At 56.3% G+C, this 15,903-nt stretch overlaps 7 protein-coding genes across 7 annotated transcripts; 5 read left to right on the top strand and 2 right to left on the bottom strand.

Moving 5' to 3' along the window:
* Nucleotides 1–243: 243 nt before the first annotated feature.
* W97_03015 (uncharacterized protein) lies at nt 244–2,534 on the top strand (the record flags this gene model as incomplete). The annotated part of the gene is made up of 7 exons (XM_007780914.1): nt 244–574; nt 642–771; nt 813–1,083; nt 1,138–1,457; nt 1,505–1,626; nt 1,676–2,286; nt 2,355–2,534. The coding sequence occupies 7 exons, from the start codon at nt 244–246 to the stop codon at nt 2,532–2,534; spliced, it is 1,965 nt and encodes a 654-aa protein (XP_007779104.1).
* An 876-nt stretch (nt 2,535–3,410) lies between these two features.
* Nucleotides 3,411–4,437, top strand: W97_03014 (uncharacterized protein; the record flags this gene model as incomplete). The annotated part of the gene is made up of 5 exons (XM_007780913.1): nt 3,411–3,581; nt 3,641–3,712; nt 3,764–3,814; nt 3,891–4,007; nt 4,258–4,437. The coding sequence occupies 5 exons, from the start codon at nt 3,411–3,413 to the stop codon at nt 4,435–4,437; spliced, it is 591 nt and encodes a 196-aa protein (XP_007779103.1).
* Nucleotides 4,438–4,460: 23 nt separating this feature from the next.
* W97_03013 (uncharacterized protein) lies at nt 4,461–4,832 on the top strand (the record flags this gene model as incomplete). The annotated part of the gene is made up of 1 exon (XM_007780912.1): nt 4,461–4,832. The coding sequence occupies one exon, from the start codon at nt 4,461–4,463 to the stop codon at nt 4,830–4,832; it is 372 nt and encodes a 123-aa protein (XP_007779102.1).
* Nucleotides 4,833–7,436: 2,604 nt separating this feature from the next.
* On the top strand, nt 7,437–9,431 carry W97_03012 (uncharacterized protein; the record flags this gene model as incomplete). The annotated part of the gene is made up of 1 exon (XM_007780911.1): nt 7,437–9,431. The coding sequence occupies one exon, from the start codon at nt 7,437–7,439 to the stop codon at nt 9,429–9,431; it is 1,995 nt and encodes a 664-aa protein (XP_007779101.1).
* Nucleotides 9,432–10,661: 1,230 nt separating this feature from the next.
* W97_03011 (uncharacterized protein) lies at nt 10,662–12,463 on the bottom strand (the record flags this gene model as incomplete). Its single annotated transcript, XM_007780910.1, has 2 exons — nt 10,662–11,181; nt 11,235–12,463. 2 exons carry the CDS (start codon nt 12,461–12,463, stop codon nt 10,662–10,664), a joined length of 1,749 nt encoding a protein of 582 aa, XP_007779100.1.
* A 929-nt stretch (nt 12,464–13,392) lies between these two features.
* W97_03010 (ubiquitin-40S ribosomal protein S27a) lies at nt 13,393–13,965 on the top strand (the record flags this gene model as incomplete). The annotated part of the gene is made up of 3 exons (XM_007780909.1): nt 13,393–13,486; nt 13,545–13,825; nt 13,876–13,965. The coding sequence occupies 3 exons, from the start codon at nt 13,393–13,395 to the stop codon at nt 13,963–13,965; spliced, it is 465 nt and encodes a 154-aa protein (XP_007779099.1).
* Nucleotides 13,966–14,406: 441 nt separating this feature from the next.
* W97_03009 (uncharacterized protein) lies at nt 14,407–15,570 on the bottom strand (the record flags this gene model as incomplete). The annotated part of the gene is made up of 1 exon (XM_007780908.1): nt 14,407–15,570. One exon carries the CDS (start codon nt 15,568–15,570, stop codon nt 14,407–14,409), a length of 1,164 nt encoding a protein of 387 aa, XP_007779098.1.
* Between the last annotated feature and the right edge of the window lie 333 nt (nt 15,571–15,903).

Raw genomic sequence — 15,903 nt, 5'->3', positions numbered from 1 at the left:
TCCGTTGCGGTTACTTAACGGGGTTCCTTGACACGACGTACGCATCTCGTCACGCGCCTGCCCCGGAGACTTTAGTAACACCGTTCTCTCACGAACCTGTTCTTGGACTCTTTCATGGGCGTTGATCATTCCTCTGCCATTGCTTTGTGGCTAACGCTCGTTCGCTGCCGTCATTGATCGTCCACTCGTTCTGTTTATAAGTCGGGCTGCAGGCACCAACACAGCAACCGTCGCTACATCGAGATGGTCTGCAGCTTGCCGTCGTTGACCCTGAGCTTTTTTCTCGTCTTGCAGACTTTGTGCGCGCCTACATGGAGCAATCCCGTCAACCCCAAACTTAGACTGCATGTCATCGAAGACATTGCACTTGATCCACGGCAGGCGATTGATACTCGGCAGTCAACGAACCCGCCCTTCAGGGTCACTGGCGTGAGGGATGGAGGACCACCGCAGCCTCGTCTCGAGATCCGCCAGCTGCAGCAGGAGCCAGATCAATGGAATCTCTACTTACTCGCACTCGACCGCATGCAGAAGGCAGACCAGAGCAATGAGCTATCGTACTATCAGATTGCCGGTCAGTAATCTTTGCTCTCCGGAATCGCATGTCCCAATAGCCCAATGCTAAAGCATACCCATCTCAGGAATCCACGGACTGCCTTACACTGCCTGGGATGGCGTAGAGCGTGACCCCGGTGGTGAAGGCGGTTACTGCATGCACGGGTCCAACGTCTTCCTGACTTGGCACAGACCCTATCTGGCCCTTTTCGAGGCGTGTGTCCTCGCTCTTTCAATGAGATGACCGCTACTAACAGCCGCTTGCAGCAAATCCTATACGCGAACATGCTCGACGTCGTTGCTGGTTTCCGCAATACTTCTCGTTACGACTTCTACGTGAACGCTGCCAGAACGTTCCGCATGCCGTACTGGGACTGGGCCGCCGCGCCGCCTGTAGGTGAAAACAGTTTCCCCAACAGTCTTACTATCCGCGACGTCCAGGTCACCCTCCCGAATGGCACCGCTGTAATACCGAACCCGCTATACGCGTATAGGTTTCACCCTGTTCCCAACGATTTCTCGCCATGGGTGAGTCTCTAATCTTCTTTTGAATGGTACGAGAATTGATACTGACCGTTGCAGATCTCTGACATCCCATGGATAATGCAAAACATGACTTTACGCCAACCTGACCCACCACGAGCCAGACGGCCACCCGATGGCAACGACATTGTTGTGCAACGTATGAACTTCGACCGCTTGATGCTGCGAGATCGACTCTACAACGTCCTAACGACGTACGACAACTTTACGGATGCAGGTACCGAAGCCTGGAAAGCTGACAACGCACTGAAATGGGATAGTCTCGAGGCTGTTCACAACGTCCCTCACAACAACATCGGAGGTCACATGTGGTATCTGCCGTGGTCGGCCTTTGATCCAGTCTTTTGGCTGCACCATACGTAAGTGCGACTACAGAGTTCTGCAGCTATGGCTTACATCTGTGCAGTATGGTGGATCGAACGCTCGCAATGTGGCAAGCACTCTACCCAGACAGTTATGTTGAGCCAATGAAGCAGACACAACCGTCCTGGTCGTATCCTGTGGGCACAGTTCTGGATGCGTCATCGCGTAAGCGTGGCCCTCTCACTGCGTTGGATGTGTTGCTAACCGTCTCTAGCCTTGACTCCATTTCACTCGGACTCATCTGGTGCCTTTTGGACATCCGAAAGCGCTCGTTCCACTTTGACTTTCGGCTATACTTATCCAGAGCTCGGGACCGGCAATGACACGGCAGTGCTGAGAAGAGCAATCAACGAACTGTATGGACCGTCAACGGCAATGTCCCCGCAGAAGCGAGATTCCTTGCGCAAGAGGCAGCGTGCGGACGGATGCGACGAGTTGACAGCAGACGACAGCTCTCAGTCATGCTCTCCCCAGTATGGCTATCGGAAGAACCTGTCGTATGAGCCAGCCCCGGCAACTCGGGAGTATCTCGTCAACATCAAAGCCCAGAAGTTCGGTCTCGGTTCATCCACAGTCTACGTCTTCCTGGGCAACCCGGGTGCCGATTCGGCTTCTTGGTGGAACGACAACACACTCGCAGGGACTTACGCTATGTTCGCGATGCCGAATCCGACCTGCCAAGGCTGCATGCGCGTACAGGCTGCCGGCACTGTCCCGCTCAGCACAGTGCTCGAAGCCAAGATGGCGGCTGGGGAGCTGGGCGGTCTCGATGAGAGCATCGTGGTGCCTTACTTGCAGAGGAATCTTCAATGGCGCATCACTAAGGTAAGCTGGTTATCCGTCTGAACATCACTGAACATCAGTTCCAACAGAGCTAACTCCCGTCTCATCAGGTGGACGGCACCGAGGTTCCTGCCGCGCGGGTTCCTGACTTCAAGATCGCCGTTGTCAGCACCGAAGTCATGCCGCCAACGGCCATGAGCGAGTTCCCAACATGGTCCAGCGAGTACACCGTCCACGGCGAAATCACCGGTGGACGACCGGGTGGCTTCACAGCTGGAGATGTCATCTGAGCGCTCTCGCGCGAGGAATCTCAATCATCTCATCCTACCATTTGCCGGCAGCTGTGCGCAAAAGTCCCCTTGTATTCCTATCACATGTACGGAGTTACCAAATGGGCGCGGCGCTTATCGCGGGTGGCGTTGCTAGACTTGCTGAGTTGATAGATCTAAGGGGCGCCGTGGAGGATCGGTAATCAGGTTCCTGTAGATGTGTTCGCTGTATGAGCTACATAGTTCCTTGCATCACGAAATCTAGTGTATACTGCCTTGTCTTGCATGCGTCAGGAGCGGTGGAGACTGAGGTTTCATGGCATGGGCTGAGCGATGAAACGCCTGATGCAAGGGCAAGATCCAAAGGGTCCGTGTCAGTGTTGCTCTTCGAGATTGGCCTTTAGCCAATTTGCAAAAGGACATCTACTGGTCAGCGACGGTGACCGAACGGCGTAGTGATAAGAACACGCGAAGGCCTAAACCCTTGCCGACGAGGTGTGCTCCGACCTTTCTTCCTGCTCTCTCGAAAGGCTACTGGGGACATGACGAACATCCACGCATTCAAATGGATCTGTTTTTAAAAACTTCTGGTAAATCATCAGTGGTAAGTCACGGCCGGGCAATATTGGAGGTGCGGTCTGTAGGTACGTATGGAAAGGCGCGCCTGCCATTGCGGGCTTCTGTGCCATCGTGGCTACCTCCAAGCAGAAGGCATGCAAGCGATCAAAAGCGCTCGTGAAATCCCAATCATCTCAAACCTCTCTTTCCTTCTCTCTCTCTCTCTTTTCTCACTCATCATCGTCCTCTCGCAAGCATCCCTACCAGTCCTCTTTCAAACTGTCTCTACATTCCTCCATCATCCATACACATTACCTTCAACTCCTCACGTCAGCCAACATGCGCGTCGCAATCTTCGCAACCCTCGTTCTCTCTTTCGCGACAACCGTACTAGCCTCCGACGGCATCACCGACCTACAGGCCATGACAGCCTTCCTTAGCGACGCCGCACTACAGATCTGGAGCACGCAGATCACCAACGGGACATCCGCTTACAACGGCCCGGTCACTGTATGTTGTCCAGCTTCTCTACCAGAAGGCTTCTGCATTCATGCTGACGTTGTCTACAGCCGACCATGGACCTGATAGCCAACATCTCTGCTCAGATCAACGCCTCGAAAGCATCTCTCGAAACCGACCAGGTATGCTTGTCCGTCCCTCGATTTGTACGGCCACTGACACCGCTTCCACAGAACGCCTTTACGAATGGCCAGACTGGCGCCATAGAGACCACATACCTCAGCGTACGTTTTCCCTCCGCTGCCCAAACCCAGAATCCCCTGTAGCCGTCTACCCACTGGTTGCTGACGGGAAGCCCAGTACATCGATACCGTCCCGACTTTTGCCCAGGCGATCGAATCTCAGGGCCGCACATGGCACGACGAGATGAACGCCCCGGTCTTTGCGAACCTCCAGTCGCTAGCCGCAGCCATCCAGGTATGCCTTCTCAATGTGCTTTCCCCTCTCAAGTTGCCTTCGGGCCCATACCCCAGGAGTCCCAACCCCTCCCACCTTCCACCGTCGTCAAACCCCCACCGCCCTGCCCTTCATGAACCCCCCCTCACCCTAATATCCGCCATCCGCCATCCAACCTCAACATCCCCCACCCAACACTCGCCCTCTCCACCCTCGCCCCCACCCCTTCTGTCATCAACCCCCCCGCTAACACCCCCGGCCCCCCAACCAGGCCTACGGCTCCTCCCTCCGGCGCGGCCAACTCATCTCCCAGACCTCGATGATCCGCACCATCCGCGCCGTCAGCGCCGTCAGCAACGCGCAGCGCAGCTGGGACCGCCCGTTCAACTACCCCGGGAAGCGGAGCGTGATGCGGAACGGGCGTCGCGGCGAGGCGGCGGGGCGGATCTAAGGATAGGCCAACGATGGGGCATGATGGGCCGAGCGAAGAAGGGGGAGGTCGTGAGGGAGGCTGAGGGGGTCAAGCGTGCTGGGGAGGGACGAGGGAAGGCCGCTACGACGGCGAAGAATGGGCGGGCTTCTGGCAAGGCGGACGTGAACGGGAAGGATGGTGACTGGAAGAAAAAGACAAAGCGGGTCAAGCCCAGGAAGAAAGGCTTCTCGCCGGTCAGGTTCGTGGATGTGGATCTCCGGCTGCGGGTCTGTGGCGTCCCGTTCGTGGGTGCGAACACGTTATTGGGATGCGTACTGAAGCTGAGGGCGAAGATGGCTCAGGCAGCGAAGGTTGCGAAGAGCGCGAAGTCCACGAAGAGCAAAAGGAACAGCGAGAAGAGCAGACAGAAGTAGTAGTACTATAAGACATGACGTTGCGCTTGCTAGTAAGCTCACCAATGTGAGACGTGAGATGTGAGATGTGATGATTGTGGATACACGTGATGTAGTTCAATGCTTGGCCTCTGGTAATGAAGCTGTGGGTAGAAGCATGACTTTGACAATCTACTTGGAGCTCGTGACATGTAGCAGAGATGCCATCAGTGCAAATGCTATATTGTTACCCTACTCGTGTGTTAGAGAATTGCGAGCTTCAGTGAAGTCCTACGCCGTTCCCACTTCCGAAGAGACAACGGTGCTGTATGTCCATTTCAGGGAGATCCGCTCCGTTCGTGAACAACGCTGCGTGGAGGATAGTGCTGGATAGTCCAAATATTATTTCAAGCTTCCCACTTAAGGATAAGACGGTGATTGTCGCGGAATATTGTACGAGTATCAGGTACCCGCTGCTCTACCCCCACGCGCTTCAACCTCGACCAATGCTACCTTATCAAGGCCGGAGCCGGGCTTGGAGACCTTAGATGGGGATCCAACCGCAGAGCGGTATCGTGGTAGATGGCGTTGGTGCATGAACAAGTCACTCCAGATCGAACGCAAAGGGCGAGCACGAGGCAGGACGATGCCCCCGTAGTGGCAACAACAGAGTCCTCCCTGCGCTGATCAGGATACTGGGCCCTGGGGGGTGAAAACACGTCAAATAGCGGGGAGCTTGACATCTGACATTCACTCGGGTGCCGCGGCAGATTCGAATGTTCGAAATGTCGACATCTCGGGACGGGCAGAGCGCGATGCTGCCGTCGGCAAGGGTCAAAGGGGTCTGAGACGCATGGGTGAGGTGCAAAAGCAAAAAGCCTTCCGACTCGTGCGCAGGGCGCGGGAGCAGGCTCATGCACTCTGTCATTCTCGAGGGCAGGTTAATGCGATGCACTGCACTGCCATGGATTGATGGCGCGCGAGAAAGCGTTGAGTGCTGCGCTTCGCAACTGAAGGGTCAGTTGTCGCTCGATGGCACAAACAAACAACGCGTGCTGGGGCGAATAGAGGAAGCTGTCGGTTCTCTTGCGAAGCGGCGCCGGTGACTTTCTTGCGCCATCCACGGTTGCGAGAGCCTCCCGCTGGTAGATGTGGGAGAATAAGGTAGCTGCGATGCACGGCACGAAAGAAACGCGCTAGCACGAGCTTGGGCCCAAGACGCGTTCTACAATTCGGGACGGCACCACAGCAGCTCGGCCATCCATTGGACTGCTGTCGACGCGCCTTGCTCTTTCTATGCTGAAGCCCTGGTGCAGACCAGCTTCTATCTTTTCTATTCTTGATTTTTGGTCCCTTGAGGCGCCACCTCGCTGCAAGGCCGCTTTGGCCAGCAACGGCGCGAGTCCAACGCTTCGTTAAGATGCTCTCCCGCAGTAGCGGCGAGCCCTTGTAGAACGCACTGCACCGCTGCACCTCCTCAGGACGGAAGCCAAGCATCTTCGTCCAACAGGCACGGGCACTGGTTGACTGGCTGGCTCAGACATCGTCGTGCTTGAACATGTTCGTCGTGCCGCTGCTCGCCAATGCGCAGCGCTGGTCCACCTGACACCTCCACCCGCAAGAACCTCGCAAGGCAACGTACATCGGGGGTCCCAAACGCAACTCAACGGAGCAGACTTGACTCGCAGGGAAATTACAGGTAGAGCTTCTCTTTGGCTTTGCATACGGGGAGTGTTTCTGGGGTGTTTTGGCGCTCAAACCTGCTTCACCGCATAACCTTAAGGCACTGCGGCCGAGTGAGCTAGCGCCGCTAGCGTCGCCGCTAGCGCCAAACCCGGTTCGGACGCTCAGCCAAAGTCCGCCGCTTGGGACCCGCGCTCTTTCCTCCACCCACGGCACCCACCCACCTCCACCCTCCGTCTTGCGCCGAGTGTCAACAACAACACCGCCGACCCTCCCTCGCCGTCGCCCTATTGCCATTGCATCTCGTCGGCTATGCGCTCCTGTTGATATCTTGGAGAACCGCGCAGACATCGGCCTTGCTCGTCCACACGCTCCTCGTCTCGAAACCGCGACCGAGTTTGTGACAATCGTTCGCGATCCATCGCCCGACATCGCACCTACCCTCGGCCACTGTCGCTTCTCTCTGGCAACTTCCTCACAGCGTCCAGCGAACCCTGCTAGGTTGTTGCAGCTGCCGACCTTCCCGGCGTACGACGCCATCGGCGCAGTGCACGCTGCCTAGATCTTGCTTCACCACACTCGCTCGAACACCTCTCGCCGCTCCAGGCCACACACAATCAACGGATCAAAGTTTGTGAACGAAAACAGAATAGCGACGTCTCAAGTTCGCTATACGATCTGAAATAGCCTTTAGAGTGCTTGTGTAACATCGCAGTTCCTCACAGCTTCTGACGCTGTTCTGGATACGCGCGCAAATCCTCGTCTAGATTTGGACCAAATCCAACCCTGGGATTAGGAAAACTAGACACGCCAGAGTCTCTTGGAAGCCTGTGCTGCTGTTCCCAGCTGTCCGGCGTCCTTTAACCCCTTGCAGAAGCGTGATCCATTGGTCGCGACATTCGAAGTGCCCAAGGGTGCGACTACGCACCTTGCTGTCTGGGAACTCGTCTGGGCTCCTCTAAGATGCCGCCTGTGCGACCTCACGTCTCCATCACCCTTCCCCGAAACTTCACCTTCCACTATGCGGACGGCCAAGCTCCTCGCACGCCTGAGCCAGAGCCCAAAGAAGAAGACATAGGGCCGCCAGCACCTCCTCGACAGACGTTTCGACTACGGCGCAAACGGGCCGCTATACCGACACCCGACACTCTCGACTCTGCCCCCCGCGAGCATTCCATCCCTACGATCGAGACGCCGGATCCCGCCTCTCAAGAGTATCTACCTCTGCCTGAATTCAATTCGGGCATGTCAATAGAGTGCCTTGCGCCAGTGACGCCATTGAATCGCCCCATTTCTCCGCCGAAGACTCCTGTCGGACAGATTGCTGAATACGCCGGAGCCCGTGCGGCGAACGACGACTGGCACATGACTGACGAGAGCTTTCCCGGAGAGAGCATCAGTCGTCCGTCATCCGCTTATTCCAGCATATCCAACTCTTCCATGTCGTCCCGTGGTAGCGCGGACTCTTTTCACTCACGTGGCGGTAGCTGCACAAGCCCCGACAGTGATACCGCTGATCCGTTCATGTTCCCTACATTCAAGTCTAGCACCGCTATGGTCACGTCGCCACTGGACCAATCCTTTGACCAGCGACCGATGAAACGGTTGAGAATACGGAGAACTGCAAGTTGGACAGAAGAGATGGATAACCATCTCTGGATCATCTATCTGAAGTATCTGCAGGATCCCACTGTCACGCCTTTCAAGATGCTGCCTGGAACTGCACCGCCTCTTGGTGTTTGCCATCGCGTCGCTCGCGAAGCCAAACGCAGCTGGAAAGGTCCCAAGCATGTTGTGTCGTTGCGAAACGCTTCATGTCTTCACCCTCGACGGACGCAACGCGCAGGCTCACCTGATACTCTCAGAGCGCCGAAGAGCGGAAGCAACACGCCCACCAGAGCGCAGATCGCCGGGCCGTATGCACAATGGCCTCGTTCAGAGTCGGCAACCCGACGACGGCTGAGGCATCTCTGCAAGCGTACGCCAACGCTGTCAGCGCACTATCAACGCTTGCTGCATGGAAGGTCTCCATCACCTTTCTCGTCCTCCTCTCCACACTCGAAGTCGGATCCAAAGGAAGAACCTGTGATCCCTACGTCACCAAGCACGGCCTCAGAGCCACAGTCTGCATTCGCACGAGATATGCATATCTCATTGGCCACCAGCACTGCAGCGTCCATGCAGCCTGGCGGCCCTCTCTCTCAGCTTGCGAGTGACATCACGCCCCGTCCAGCGCGCAGCCGGTGGGCTACTGAGCCCCGTAGTCGTTTAGCTGCGCACCAGAAAGGGCAGTCACTCCAGCTCGAATTTGGGTTCGATGGAAACCAGGTGCAGCGACAGTCACGCACCCTTGGCTCCGCATTCAGTGCAGCTCCGCGCCGTCCCCCAATCAATACCAGCTTCTTTCAACCGCAGACGCAGCCGGAACAGAGCGAACTCCCAGCATCTAGACTGGAGTCACCGTTGCAGCTGCACGCGCCGGCGCCGTTGCCGAGATCGTTCAAGCGCCGCGCTCATCACCAATTGGAGGAATTGCTGAACCCGTCGAGCCCTACACATCGACGCTCCGGTCTGCTTGAAGAGCTGTTTGGCCCGCCTGCTGAAATCAGCCACCGTCGGGTACGAAGTCGCGGCTTCAGCTTTGGCGATGCAGGTGACGGTACCTCGGGTGCTCAGCGTCTGTCGGCTCTATTTGAGCCCCCTACAGAGAGTCATTCCGCAGCCCTCAGTGCGTCGAACCCGGGGCCCTCGGGAGATACCTTGATGCTCCCTTCGCCGGCGGACCACATCCGACGTCTCGCTTCTCCATTCGAGGAGCGATCTCACCCTGCTACCCAGTTCAATACCTTCCCTCGCAACTTTTCACACTCGACCAGCTACGACCCGACTGCGTCCTTCAACAGCGCCTTCAGCCAGCTCGCCTCCAGTGATCCATTCACGAGTCCCATGCAAGGCTGAGTATCCTCCGCGCATGCTTCGCACGCATTGGCTACGCAAGCTTTGTCACTCTCTCACCAACCACTCCCACCACTCGGCCTCTCCACAGTATCACGTAGACGCCCCAAAAAGACACGTTTCCTGCTGTGGTCTGTGGCCTGTGGCCTTGTTGTTGTCCAGAAGTGGTTCGACCGCCGTTAGGTAGCGATCCATCTCGGTTGGGTCTTTTGTCCCATCTTCTCATGACGCATTTCAGCACATCTTCTCTCTGACTTCACCTTGGCATCTTCTGCTACGTTTGGCGTGCGCTACTTCATGCGACATAAAACTCTTCCATGTACCTCTCTCTCTCTCTTCTCGTATCACGACGACATGCTATGATGACCAGCGAATGGGCAGGGTGGATCTTTTTCCTTTTAAATACCACAGACACTGCTGGATGATGGGATGAAAGACGGCGGGATGAATGGGAGGGTTCGTGTCTACAGTTTCTAGGTAGCGCTAATGGAATCATGTGACAACCTCACATGGTTTGCTGAGTTGATTGACGCTGTTGTGCTTGTTACAGTACTGCCAGTACCGGGCATGATGCACCGCAGCGTGCGGGTTGCGTAATCGTAACTGTGACTCATGTATCCCGCAGCAGAGCGCAAGATGGTGCAATTCATACGGCAGAGCCTCCGTTTCCCTTCAACGGTGATTAGGGAAACGATCTGGGCGACAAGGCCAACTCTTTCATCACCCGAAGGTGGCTGCCATTTGCATAAACGACGTTGAGATAAACGAAACAAAGCCCCCCATTGTCTGGACAGTTATGGTGCATGCTTCAGCAGCTGATCACTAAGGCTGCGAGATAGAAGCCGATAGTATTCTGGTCCTAGCTACTTTATCTTCCTCACGGTCAAGGATCCCAAACACCAGTCGTAGAGACAGTCCAGACCACTCTCATTGCCATGCTATGTTTCCGCCAACTTCCCTACCCAAACACCCAAGATACATGTCGTTTTCCGCCACATGATCTCCGCGCGTCTGTAAGAGTCCCTCCAAAGAAATATAGTATACGGAATAGTCATTCTTCGTAACCCTTTTGGTGCCCGCCCAGCGCTCAAGCCCTGCCGAGGGATCCTGAACGCCCCTCCTGCCAACCTAGTAACCCGTCCCTAAACTTCAGCCAGCTGCCGCAACAAGAGTCCCGCTCGTCGCATACCCCAAAATCGACGCACACCGTCCTAGAAACAGAAAAAGCGGGTCTCACAACGCGTCAATCCACGCCAACCCGGCCCCCATGGCCTCCTCGGCCGAATACGCCCCCTCGGGACTCCCCAGGAAATCAGTCGCGCAGCTCAGCAGATCCGCGCCGTCGAACAGCCCGTCGTCCATGGGGAAGCTCGACGTGTCGTACGAGCCCGACGCGCTGGTCGCGACGTCGAAGTCTGCGAAGATGTCGGTCTCTGCGTCTGTCTCCGCGTGGAAGGCGGGGGAGGTGGGGGGCGTGGTGAAGGGGTTTGAGGGCGGTTTTGAAGAGGACAGGGAGGTTTTGAAGGGGGCGTAGTCGGCGGTGGCGTGGTCGTCTTTAGCGTCTGTTGCTGGAGAATGGGCATCTGCGTCGTCGGCGTTCTTTGGAGAGGTCGGCGGGGTTTGGGCAAAGGCCTCCGCGGTCAGCCGGAAGAGGGTGTCACCTGCTAAGCCGATGTCGAAGGGGCTAGATGTGGCGAGGCTGGCAGTGCTGTTAGGCGGGGAGGAGGCGAAGGGGGAGGTTTGGTTGTTGAAGCTGGGGCTGTTAGCTGTGTTACCATCATTCGAATTGTGAGGAGGTGTAGCTACCCAAAAGGATCACACGATGGATCTGATCGCATCTCAAACGAGTGCGGGTCTGCATACTGCGCGGGCTCAAAGTCTGAGCTATTGCCCGGCGAGTCATGCTCGGGGCTCGGAGAATCGCTGTACGAGGACGCGGTCGAGGCGAGCGCTCTCCGCGCCTTGTTCGCCTTGTCGACTCGCTCCTCCAAGTCCGGTCGCTTCTTTTTCGGCCGCCCCCGTCGTGCCGGCTGGCGAACCGCGCTCGGGAACCCACCAACACACATCCCGCGCTGGCGATGTCGGGTCAGTGCGTCTTGTCTTGCGAAGCCGCCGCCGCAGGGGCACTTGTACGGCTTGTCGCCCGTGTGGATCTTGGAGTGGCGCTTGAGGTCGTGCTGGCGGACGAAGCACTTTCCGCAGCCGTTGCAGCGGAACTGGCGGTCGCCGAGATGGGTCTGCACGTGGGATCGGATGTTCTCGCGCCTGCCGAATGTCTTACCGCATTCGGGGAAGAGGCATGTCCAGCGGTGGTTCTCGGTGTTTTGCTCGCTGATGTATTGCTGGACTTCTTCGGGGGAGATGCCGGTGTCTTCAATTGTGGTGTCGAGAGATATGTCTGTGATTGACATCGCCCGGGGGGATAGGGGAGGTCTGCTTGGGGATGAGAGGAAGGCATCGAGGGCAGGGCTGCTCTGGGAGGTGGGCAGGAGGGAGGCTTGTGCTGGATAAGATAGTCGTGCGTTGAATCCATCTAGGAATGTGCTGATGTCTTGGTGTCGAGGTGAAGAAGATGGAGAACGACCGGGTGACAGTGCTTCTGAGTAGTACGAGGATTCGTAGCCAATGTCGCTCTCCGGAATCTCGAGCTCGTAGTCCAATCCTAGTCCGTTGTCGCCTACGGAGGGCTCTAGGTTGATCTCAGGCAGATCATCAAAGTGCGTCGGCATTGGCGCAAAATCCAAGTCCTCGGATTTGGCTACCGGCGCTGGCTCTTGTGGAGTCGGCTGAGGGATGGGAAGTATGTTCACGTAGACCGTTCCATAAGACCCGTAGACTGACTTTATGTGCTGCTCCAAGTCTTGGATTTGTTGCGGTGAAGGTTGGGGTGAAGTCCGTGGTTGAGTCTGTTGCAATTGACATGGCAGCCCATGTGCTTGCCCTTCAATCTGTTGCGGTTGTTGCTGATAGTAATGTTGTGTTTCCTGGAAGGATAAGCCCGGCTGGGCTGGTCTCTGCTGCTGCGCTACTTGCATGGAGTGCTGTGGTTGTAGTTGTCCTGTGTTAGTGATACTTACGCTTCCTTCCTGCGGGATGGGTGCTAGGTTAGTAGTCGCCTGGCATGGTCCTCGGTAAATTGGCTTCTGGTCCAAGCTCATGCCTCGTCGGTGGCTGTTCTGTCGTTGAATGGTCGCAGGTAGTGGTCGTAGGTGTGCTGCCTCGAATATAGTGGGTGTGGAATTTTGCCGCCGGTGTTGCTGTCGGCGCTTCTGAATACTCGAGGTCGATGGGGACAGCATCTTGAATGCAAGTCGAGTCCGGATAGGTCCGTGGTCGAGGATGGATCTCCTCTTGGTCCGGTACTGCGCAACTTGTCAATGCATTGTCCTGCCAATTGCTTCGATAGCCTTTTCTAACCTCACGCAGTGCGAGCCGCACGCCGCCGGGCGGGAAGAGACGTTAGCCTCCTCTCAGTACTGGTACGAAGTATGTGATATTGATATTAATGGGCGGCCGGCACGGTGGCCGTGAAGTGTGCTTCGTGCAGGAGCCTGCGCTGGGGTTTGGGCTCCTCGGAAGTTTGTCGACTTCTAGTGATAGAGGTTTCTGGATGCAATTGCGCGGCGATGTAGGATGTTTCTGAAGTGAAGACGACTGTGAAGTTGATGAGTGCGGTTGGTGCTGCGCACGAACTGAACTGAAGTTCGCGAGTACGAGGCGTATGCCAAGCCATTTCAAACACACTAAATTCACTGGGAAACGGATTATGTAACTCAGCCCTACACTTGCCGACCGCCGCACAACCAAAAATCACCTCCCACGCCCTGCACTTTCAACTTCTGCACATCGCCGACTGAGGAGGACAATCGTAATTGTCTAGGTGAGTACTTCTTCCATAGTAGTCCCGTCGCGCATCCCTTCAGACTGCGAAGCCATACTGACCGCCGCCGCTTCTCAGGTCGCCATGCAGATTTTCGTCAAGACCCTCACGGGCAAGACTATCACCCTTGAGGTGGAGTCTTCGGACACCATCGACAATGTCAAGTCCAAGATCCAAGGTGCGCCTGATTGTCGCCCTCGCCACGACGGGCTTTTCACTGACCCACGTTTCTGCAGACAAGGAGGGCATCCCGCCAGACCAGCAGCGCCTGATCTTCGCCGGCAAGCAGCTCGAGGACGGCCGCACGCTATCCGACTACAACATCCAGAAGGAGTCGACGCTCCATCTTGTGCTCCGCCTGCGTGGTGGCGCCAAGAAGAGGAAGAAGAAGGTGTACACCACCCCGAAGAAGATCAAGCACAAGAGGAAGAAGACCAAGTTGGCTGTCCTCAAGTACTACAAGGTCGATGGTGATGGCAAGATCGAGCGACTGAGGAGGGAGTGCCCAACCCCAGAGGTGAGATCATCAATTTTGTATGCAAAGGACACAGCTGACATCATGTCTAGTGTGGCGCCGGTGTCTTCATGGCCGCCATGCACAACCGCCAGTACTGCGGCAAGTGCCACCTCACCTATGTCTTCGACGAGACCAAATAGACAAGTTAGCTCGGGATCGTGGGTCGGAGGTGGGAATTCAATGTGGCTGCATGATGTCCGTCTTGTAGCTTAGCCAACACCATCTTACTCTGCTGCTACGTCTTGGATCAACCCCTGTGAAAGTTGCCAGCCCGTTTCTCTGTTCATGCGATAAGTAGTCTCGAGCGCCTTTGTCCAGACTTGAACCAGCATAATCTTTGTATGGTATTTTGTGGTGCTCGGAACATCGACACGCTTTCCAATTTTACATACTCACCACCCTTATTGGTGAAATCCTCACTCAGCCTTGAAATCTCAACCAATCCACCAAACCCATCTGCGCGTTTTATGGGTTCTCGACACATGAACTCCATTAATTCCATCAATGACGGTCTCATCCTAACGCCGTTCCATGCAATGTCCCCATGCGCCAGAAAAGGGCAAATCTTTGCGACGAAGCTCTCAGGCAAACCGTATGCCCTCATCATTGAACGCCGAGAGCAGCTTCAAGAAATCCGTCTCGTCGCATAGCCTCGCTCGTCGGTCGGCCAGCTCCGTCACATCCTCCAGCACTTTCCTCACCTTCTCCCGTACCAGCTCTGCCACCTTCCCCTTCTTCTTCCTCTTGCTCCCGCTCCTGTTCAGCAGCGCCGCTTTCCGCTCCGCCTCCTCCTTGAAGAAAGCGGGCAGATCGTCCTCTTCCTCATCCACATCCATAATACCGCCCCACTCTTCCTCTTCCTGATCTCCAGCTCTGTCGCCGCCGTCGTCAGCCTCCATCTCCCCATCCGGCGCCGGTCCCTCTTCGAGTGGCACACCCTCCGTCGCACACCACGTCCTATAGTTTGCCTCCAGCATGTCCATGACACTACTCGTGCCGAAAAAGCTCGCCCTTAGCGTCTTGTTCTTCCGCACAAAACACACCCTCAGCAGCCCGTCCCACTCCTCGTAACTGATCCTCGGTCTCGGGACCTTCGGCGTAATCCTTACAACAGACGACTCGACCGCCGGAGGAGGATTGAAGTTGTTTCGCCCCACCTTCATGACATGATCAATCTTCGCCCACATCTGCGCATTAACCGAAAGCCTCGAATACAGCTTATCCCCCGGCTTCGCAAACAGCCTCATGGCGAACTCGCGCTGAAACATGAGAATCATCGTCCTGGGCGCCGGCTGCAGCGCCAGCAGCTTAAACACCAGCGGCGACGAGATCTGATACGGCGTGTTGCTGATACAGACATCGAACCGCGGCAGCTCAGTCTTGATGACATCGCCCACCAGCACCTCGAGCTTCTTCTGCATCGGCGTCGCCTGCACCCGCTTCACCGTCTCGGCCGCCATGCGCGGGTCCATCTCCACGGCTATCACGCGCTTGGCCTTTTCGAGGATCTTGACGGTAAGGTTGCCGGTACCGGGCCCGACTTCGAGGACTGTGTCGGATTGCTTGAGGTCCGCTTTTTGTACGATGGCGTCGGCGATGCCGGGGTTCTTGAGGACGTGCTGTCCGATGTCGGTGTTCATTTTGAAGATGGAGTGCGCGGGCTTAGAAGCCTTGGGCGGCGCGGCGGGGGAGGAGTAGGGCGACTTGGGGGCGCCATTGCTGCGGTGTTTGTTGACTTTCGGCATTATGACCGTGGTGGCAGCGTAGCCGCCTCACTGGACTGAGCTCTGGACGTTGTGGTGGGCGAGGGAGTGGAGAGGCGCATGAATATCACATATTCGGCGATTTCATGAATATCACCGCCGAACTTTTTTCAGCCTCATGTTATCGATAACATATTCAGCCCTGCAGCTGCGCGGCATCGGGGAAACATTGATCCAAAGTGCTTCTGTCACGACCTCGCGTCGCGACCACCGAGTCCAAGCTCGGCTTCTCCTATCCAGCAACGCTCCACAACGCTGCTTCGTTGTCTCAATTGCCGTGCGGTCTGCTTCATTGTTACGTCACCACGTAACACG

The sequence above is a fragment of the Coniosporium apollinis genome (assembly GCF_000281105.1).
Source record: "Coniosporium apollinis CBS 100218 chromosome Unknown supercont1.12, whole genome shotgun sequence".
NCBI classification, from domain to species: Eukaryota; Fungi; Ascomycota; class Dothideomycetes; genus Coniosporium; species Coniosporium apollinis.
The sequence above is the reverse complement of the archived record's forward strand: the minus strand, read 5'-3'. Positions and strand labels throughout refer to the sequence as shown.